This window comes from Rutidosis leptorrhynchoides, chromosome 1 (assembly GCF_046630445.1).
Source record: "Rutidosis leptorrhynchoides isolate AG116_Rl617_1_P2 chromosome 1, CSIRO_AGI_Rlap_v1, whole genome shotgun sequence".
NCBI lineage: Eukaryota > Viridiplantae > Streptophyta > Magnoliopsida > Asterales > Asteraceae > Rutidosis > Rutidosis leptorrhynchoides.
This window is the reverse complement of record NC_092333.1, coordinates 575,900,289-575,908,658: the sequence shown is the minus strand read 5'-3', so window position 1 is coordinate 575,908,658 and position 8,370 is coordinate 575,900,289. Positions and strand designations below refer to the sequence as shown.

At 36.7% G+C, this 8,370-nt stretch overlaps 1 protein-coding gene across 1 annotated transcript; it reads left to right on the top strand.

Annotated features, from left to right (window-relative positions):
• Positions 1–795: 795 nt before the first annotated feature.
• On the top strand, positions 796–2,961 carry LOC139845330 (heat shock cognate 70 kDa protein-like). Its single transcript, XM_071835587.1, has 2 exons — positions 796–1,000; positions 1,287–2,961. Exons 1-2 carry the CDS (start codon positions 796–798, stop codon positions 2,924–2,926), a joined length of 1,845 nt encoding a protein of 614 aa, XP_071691688.1. The 3' UTR covers positions 2,927–2,961.
• Positions 2,962–8,370: the final 5,409 nt, after the last annotated feature.

The window sequence follows — 8,370 nt, the reverse complement described above, 5'->3', positions numbered from 1 at the left end:
GTCGTCCGATGAGCCTTAAGGTCTTCTGATGAGCCTAAAGGTCGTCCGTTGAGCCTTAAGGTCGTCCGATAATCTTTTGGCTTCTCCGATAAGCGTTGGGCTCGTACGATAAGCGATACGCTCGTCCGATATGCCTTAATCTCGTCCAATGTGATGTAAAGTCGTTAGATACGCCTTAGGCTCGTCCGATAAGCCCTAGTCTCATTCGAAAAGCCTTAGACTCGTACGATAAGCCATACCTTCCTCCGGTGAGCCATATGCTCGTCCGATGAGCGTATATATATGACGTCCGATGATCCTATATGTCATTCGATGAGCCTATATGTTAAATGACTAATGTCTAAAGATAATAAATTTGATCATTTCATAACATGTGAATATCGTATAATTTAGCCAACTTGTCAATAATTGAAATACTCGTTGAAAAATTTAACAAACTTTTTTACATCGATATTGCAATATATCTTACATATGCCCACGAATTCGCAGCTATTAAACTACTATATACCTCATATTCTGATTTTTTAACAATTGCAACAAGTATGTTCAATTAATCAATTCATTCATTAAAGTGTTTGAATTAAGAAGCTTTATATATTTTTTTATTATTTACTACGGCTTAATTTATTAAAAAATTGTTTAAAAAAAGATTTAATTCCATATCTTCAACAAGATATACATTCCAAGTTTTCCGCTTCTGTTAGTATATTTTTATAACTTCCATATCTTCAACATTATTTACATTCCGTAACAACAATAAAAACTCTCTCTGCTTGTATTTTTTTCGAAGGCGATATGGCAAAAACACCGGCGATCGGAATTGATTTAGGGACAACGTACTCGTGTGTAGCAGTTTGGCAAAACAATCGCATTGAAGTCATCCCTAATGAACAAGGCAATCGAACCACTCCTTCTTGTGTTGCTTTTACCGACTCTGATCGTTTGATCGGTGACGCGGCAAAGAACCAAATCACCAGGAACTCTGCAAACACTGTTTTCGGTATAATCTTTTTTATTAATATATATTTTTAATTTAATTTTTAATCATCTTAGTTACGTAAAATTGTTTAGTATTTGAAACGAAAGTGGTTATTTTTTCGTAAAAGTAGTTTATAGATGGTTTGATACTGACACTAATTAATTATTTAAAACACTTTCAGGAATGATTAGTAGTGGATTTCTATTTTTATTTTTTTGGAACATGTTATTTATTTATTTTCTAAATTTCCCTAAGGTTAACATACGGTACAGTTATTTTAATATGTATTCACCATTGAACTTTGCAGATGCCAAAAGACTAATTGGAAAGAGGTATGCTGATGCTACTGTACAAAGTGACATGAAAGTTTGGCCTTTTAAGATTGTAGAAGGGGAAAATGGTAAGCCAATGATTGAAGTAACGTATCAGGGTGTTACTAAGCTGATTTCTCCTGAAGAAATTTCATCCATGGTGCTAACAAAGATGAAAGAGACAGCTGATACATACCTTAATGACAATGTGACATCAGCAGTCATCACTGTACCAGCTTATTTTGACGATTTACAACGACAAGCTACTAAAGATGCAGCTACTATTGCTGGCCTTAATGTTTTGCGCTTGATCAGTGAACCGACTGTAGCAGCTGTAGCTTACGGTCTGGACCAGAAGTCCAAAATCAGAGGTGCAAAAAATGTGGTTATATTTGACTTAGGCGGTGGTACGTTTGATGTATCTCTTGTTACCATTAATGAAGGGAAGTTAGATGTTAAGGGTGTTGATGGTGATGCTCATTTAGGTGGTGAGGATTTTGATAATCGAATGGTGGATCACTTTGTTGCGGAATTTAATAGGAAAGAAAAGAAAGATGTTAGCAAGAATCCAAGAGCGTTAGCGAGGCTGAGAGTGGCTTGTGAGAGAGCAAAGAGGATTCTCTCTTCGACAACTTTTACTATTATAGAAGTTGACTGCTTGTATGATGGTGTTGATTTTTCAGCAAAGATTTCTCGGGCTAAGTTTGAGGAGTTGAATATGGATTTCTTTAATAAGTGTATGGAAATTGTAAATAGATGTCTTGAAGATGCAAAATGGGATAAGAAAATGGTAGATGAGGTGGTCCTGGTTGGTGGGTCCACAAGGATTCCAAAGGTTCAACAAATGTTACAGGAATTTTTTGATGGTAAGGACTTGTGCAAGACAATCAATCCTGATGAGGCTGTTGCGTATGGTGCAGCTGTTTTGGCTGCAAAGCTTAGTGGTCAGGGCAATCAAATGGTTCAAGAGTTGACGTTGTCGGATGTCACCCCTCTTTCACTTGGTTATAATCTATTAGGGGATGTCATGGGTGTTCTCATCCCGAAAAACACCCCAATACCTGTTATGAGAGAGCATATTATCATTACAACTATGGACTACCAACCCGCTTTTAGAATCATGGTTTATCAGGGAGAGAGAAGTAAAGCAAGCGACAACATTCATATAGGTGAATTGACTCTTCATAATATTCCTGCAGCCCTTAGGGGTGTTACAAGAGCAAAGGTTAGGTTTGAAATTGATGTTGATGGACTTCTGAAAGTTTCCGCTGAGGTATTGACCACTGGTCAGAAGGAAAACATCAAAATCGCAAACGGTAAGAGAAGTCTTTCAAAGGAAGAAATTGAGAAGATGTTGAATGACGCAAAGAAATTCAAAGTTGAGGATCAAAATTACCGAGCGAGAGTCAGAGCCTATAACGACTTGGAGTATTACGTTTATCTAATGAAAAGAAGAGTGAATGATGACAACGTCAGGAAGATGCTAAATCCGCAAGATTTGAGTAAGATGGATGATTTGGTGGAGGGTGCAATGGTGTGGCTTGAAATGTATAAGCTAGCAGAAGTCGATGTGATTGCAGAAAAGAAGAAGAAACTGGAATGCGTCTTCAACTCGATAATTGGTCAGTTAATGTAAGGCTGAGAGGGAGCTCCATTGAACCTTTTAATTTTTCTTATTAGTGATTTGTTTCATCTTTTATGATCAGTTTTGATCTTCATCTTTTGTGTCACCAACTACTATACTGCCTCAATTGTTTGGTACTTTTAGTCACTTCTCCTTTTATTTTTATTATTTGGTGATGTTCTCATGTTCAATGTATCACCTATTTTGATTTGAAAGTTATTAGATGTCTTTTTAATCTACTGCATGAGAATTTAATTCTTTACCAATTTACTCATCACTACATGATGTAGATTTATTATATGTTCATATTCAAGTAAAATAATGCATTACATATTTTGTTTTCACCTAAGTAATGGTAAAGTGTCATTTGGTTGTAAGTATGTACCAAGGTTAAACTATTATATTTTACTGCATCATCTGGTCTGGCTTTCTCTGAGTGGTTCTATTTAATTGAAATCCCCGTAGGCAATCTAGACTTAAAGTGTCAATGGGTTGTAAGTAAATTAATGTATTATATATATAGTTACAGAGGGACACTGGTGATTCTTGGTGGTAAGTAGACCCTTAGTGTATTTAGACTTGTACTTGGCAATGGCAATTTAGACTCATACTCTCAAAATTGGGTCAATTGCATCAAACTTTCGGGTCTATTGGGTCTTGATAGAAATTAGACATGACAATGTAAACCAAAACTTAAAAAAATGTCCAATTGGTTTCCCTCCAACTTATTGAGTCATATACCAAATTTAAAGGAACATGTCCGATGGGTATCAATTGCTAAGTCTAATAGTTCTTGTGAATGGGTCAAATGGATCGAGTATAACAAGTTTCATTCGTGAAACATTTATGAAAGCAACTTTTTGAGTCAAAAGTTTAATACAAAAAACTTTGAAAAATAAAAGTGGACTATTGGAATGAGACAGAGGGGGTAATAGTTTTGTATCAAGACAAGGGTGGAATGCCTAAGATTCGTTTTTAAGTATTGTAAATTTCTTATCAGGCAACCACCTGATCTTGTTAGAGTGCTCCCAACGTGCCCGCTCTGGGGGCCGCCCAGGCCACCGCCCACCTGGGCGCCTATAACACCCCGCCAAATTCCATCTGACGGTGTGTTAATCATCGGGTCCCACAGTAATGGTTACGCCCTCTAATGAGACGCTTTTCAAAAGTATTCGCATTTATTTTATTTAAAACATTTGACTTCAAACGTGAGTTTCCAACATACAAAAGAAAATACCAACGTTAACCGTAATACATAACCAACAGTGTTTAACAATACAAAAGTTTAAATGCGAATAACAAATGATGTCTTTAAGAAACATGCTGGACCCCAACAAGCAATGCCATGCACCTTAGAAACAGCGGAAGCTAAACGTCTATGGACCTGAGAACAACACGCAAAATGGGTCAACAAATATGTTGGTGAATCTACAGGTTTAAGTATTTAATCATCAGTATTAGACAACGAGGTTTATACAGTACATTGTAAAAGCATATACATTATTATGAGCACTTGAATACAAAGCTTAACACCACGAGTAGTTTAGAGCTACACGATTTCCTTTACCCCATCTAGTATACACTTGTTCGAGTGTAAAATAGTACGAAGAATATGCACCCATGTTAAAGTAGGGTGAGGCTTGTCTAACCTAACGGATCCGTTCATCTAGTTCGCGCTTACCAAAAGGTAATTAAAGTATTCAAGCTAAGGGCTTTCTGAACAATAACTCATATGTATATAGTACTCGTGTCAAAAGTAAAAGCATTTATAAACAGCGTGTATTCTCATCCCAAAATAAATGTGAAAAAGTGGGACTGTAGACTCACAATGTATAATAATGGTCGGTTCTCAAGTTCGTGTCCGGTTTCAATAGCGGAAGTTCCGTATGCGTCCTAAGGTAAATGAGGATGGCCAATGTCTATATAAGTAATTAAATATAGAATTCGATTCTTAAATGTGTCATCATTATGCTTGTAATCATGTTCAAGTGTTACTTTTAATTAAGTAGTTAATCGTAAGTGTTCAAAGTGGACTGATTTGGAAGTCAGTTTTACATCGGCCATATATCCTAGAATATTAAGATTTAGAAAATCATTCGAATACTGAGACGTAGCTTATTGAGTTAGCTTTCCAACGCATATAGTCACACCCACTAATTCTAAGCATAAGCAACTTAAAATTGTGAACTTTTCTGTAGTGGTCAGAATGTGTGACGGTTGGTGAACTCAACTTGCTCGGTGCATAAAAATCAAATGACAAACTTAATTCATACAAATCCAAAGCCAAGAGTTGTATAACATCTGGAATTAAGTCATATCCAAGGCACATGACTCAAGTGTTTATCAAATGTTTCAGAATGCAAACTCTTAACATGCATGGTTTTAATAATCAAAATCAAACAACAAAACACGAAGATTGACCATCGGGAGGGCATAACTCACATGTCTCATGTCTTCATGTAACATATCCACCTCTGAGATTTAGATTATTTAGTTGACATTAAATGTCATTTGAACAATAATCTCATATTAGGCTTGTTAGTCATGTTTTATTGGCGATGAAACATCAAACGTTTCAGCACAACAAAACCCGACATATTGACTAAACTCTCTTTGTGAAACATACTTAAATACCAAATGTAGGAACCATGATTGTTCCAGAAGTGATGTACATATAAATAGACATTAGGAAACTTTTAAACTCATCAAACGATGACATTAAGGTCAGCTAATACACGAAACTAAAGAATAATATTTTCGGTTCAGCATTTCAGCAACACCAAACATGAATGTCATTTTGTTTTGGACATAACTCTCACCTCATTTCACCATTGAAGGTGATTCAAGTTGGAGGGTTTAGGTCATTGAGTATTCTACCCAATTAACATGCATGTTTGGTCAGAAGACCAACACAAAAATGTCAAGTACACCATCTTTAGCTGATGGTCAGAAAACTCAAATAGCTGAACATGCAAAATGTTATCAACAAGATGAGACACTTCTACTCATCATCCATGCATATATCTTACATGAAAAGAAAGGTATTGAACTATATTTTATCATGGAGAAAAGCCTTATACTAAAAAGTTAAATTTTCAAGTAGTTATAGCTATGTATATCTCGGACTTGAAATCTGAGAATTGTTCAGCAACAAACAAAACGATTACTAGTTTCGTTTAGCCATATCTCTCATCTCCTTTCACCAATGAAGATGGTTCAAGTTGGAGATATTAGGTCATTGAGATTTACTTCTAAAACAAAAGTCATATGTGACTGTAAATATTCATAAAAATCGAAAACATGCAAGTACCATTCGGAGGTCAGAAATTCTTTCAGCAAGACATGCATTTTTGTTTCAAGAAGATGAGGTACTTATACTCATCATCTATGCATGGTTCTTATATGGATAGAAAGGTATTGAACTGTAGTTTAACATAATGAAAAGCTTTTAACTCAAAAGTAAAATTTTCAAATGATTATAGCTGTTGCAAATTCAGATTCACTGCTGGAAATTTTCAGCAAGCCACATGCAAGCAATGCATGTGTAATTCAACACTCTTACAAGCATAATTTGATATATGTAAGTTAATTAATGATGAAATTAGTTGTATTAGAGTTTACTTACAGCCTAAGAGCTTAAAATTTAAAGGGTTTAATGTGTGCTCGAAGAAATGCAAGTAGTGATTGTAGTTAATAAATGTGTTCTTGAACTAAAAATGCAAGTAATGATCTTGATGATGATGGTTGAAGATGATGATGGATGGTGACATTTTTGGGGGTTGTGGTACTGATTCTTGAGAGACAAATTAGATAGAATATCTGTGTGTTTGTGTTTGGTGTTGAATGAAGTGAAAACAAGCATGCTAGAAGACTTAATCAAGGAAATTGTGCAAGTGTGCACCTAGGGAAGAGGGGTGTCCGGTTCTAGGGGTGGGAGGGAGGTGATTTATTATTTTTTTATTAGATAATATTGTAGGATATCAAAATACAAACGTCTGGGCTTTTGAATCACCTCATTTCGAGTCCGTATGACTGAGATATGCTAAAAATAGCGCAACCGGAGATTCTAAGATAGGGATTTCTGATACTTTTAAACCGAAGCATATAAACACGTAATATGTAACACACATTAAAATAGTACTTCATAAACGTTCATGAAAGGTTAACTAACATGGCAAGACATAGAGGTCGAATAGGGTTGTTAAGTGATTAACGAACAACTTAACGGTAAAAGTAGGGTTGTTACATTACCTACTCGTTATTGAAAATTTCGTCCAGAAATTTTAGTGAACGTCCGCTGAAGTAGTTTCCTCAGGAAAAAGTTGCGGGTATTTCAACCTCATCTGGTCTTCACGCTCCCACGTGAACTCTGGTCCTCTTCTCGCGTTCCACCGAACTTTAACGATAGGAATTCTGCTTTGCTTCAACTGTTTGACCTCATGGCCCAAGATTTCGACAGGTTCTTCAATGAAATGAAGTTTGTCATTGATACGCAAATCCTCTAAAGGAATAATCAAATTCTCGTCGGCTAAGCACTTCTTCAAGTTGGATACATGAAAAACGTCGTGTATACCACTGAGTGCTTGTGGCAGTTCCAACCTGTAAGCTACCGGTCCAACTCTTTCAGTTATCTCGAATGGTCCAACATATCTAGGACTTAGTTTACCTCGTTTCCAGAACCGTATAACACCCTTCCAAGGTGATACTTTAAGCATAACTTTGTCACAAACTTGGAATTCTATATCCTTTCATCTAACATCGACGTAACTCTTTTGACGACTCCGAGCCGTTCTTAATCGTTCCTGGATCTGTAGAACTTTCTCCATTGTCTCCTGAATAATCTCAGGACCTGTCAACTGACTATCCCTCAATTCGCTCCAACAAACGGGAGATCTACACTTCCTTCCATACAACGCTTCAAAAGGTGCAGCTTTAATGCTCGCATGGTAGCTGTTATTGTATGAGAACTCAGCTAGTGGTAAGTACTTATCCCATCCGTTTCCGAAATCAATGACACATGCTCGCAACATGTCCTCAAAAGTCTGAATAGTCCGCTCACTCTGGCCATCTGTCTGGGGGTGATATGATGTACTCATATCCAAACGGGTCCCCATTGCTTTCTGTAATGACTGCCAAAACCTGGAAGTGAATCTGCTGTCGCGATCGGATATAATAGATATAGGCACTCTATGCCTAGAGACGACTTCCTTAATGTAAACTTGAGCCAACCTCTCCATTTTATCAGTTTCTCTTATCGGTAAGAAGTGTGCAGACTTAGTGAGACGATCCACGATAACCCAAATAGTATCGTAACCTCCCACCGTTTTCGGCAGTTTCGTGATGAAGTCCATTGTATTACCTTCCCACTTCCACTGGGGAATTTCTGGTTGAGTTAATAACCCTGATGGCTTCTGATGTTCCCCCTTGACTTTAGCGCAAGTCAAGCACTGATGTTT

What these genes read in the sequence shown, in the direction of transcription:
- LOC139845330 (XM_071835587.1), top strand. Translation starts at nt 796, where the DNA reads ATGGCAAAAACACCGGCGATCGGAATTGATTTAGGGACAACGTACTCG. An exon ending in CTCTGCAAACACTGTTTTCG is followed by an intron (nt 1,001 to 1,286) that starts GTATAATCTTTT and finishes TGAACTTTGCAG; the next exon opens with ATGCCAAAAGACTAATTGGA.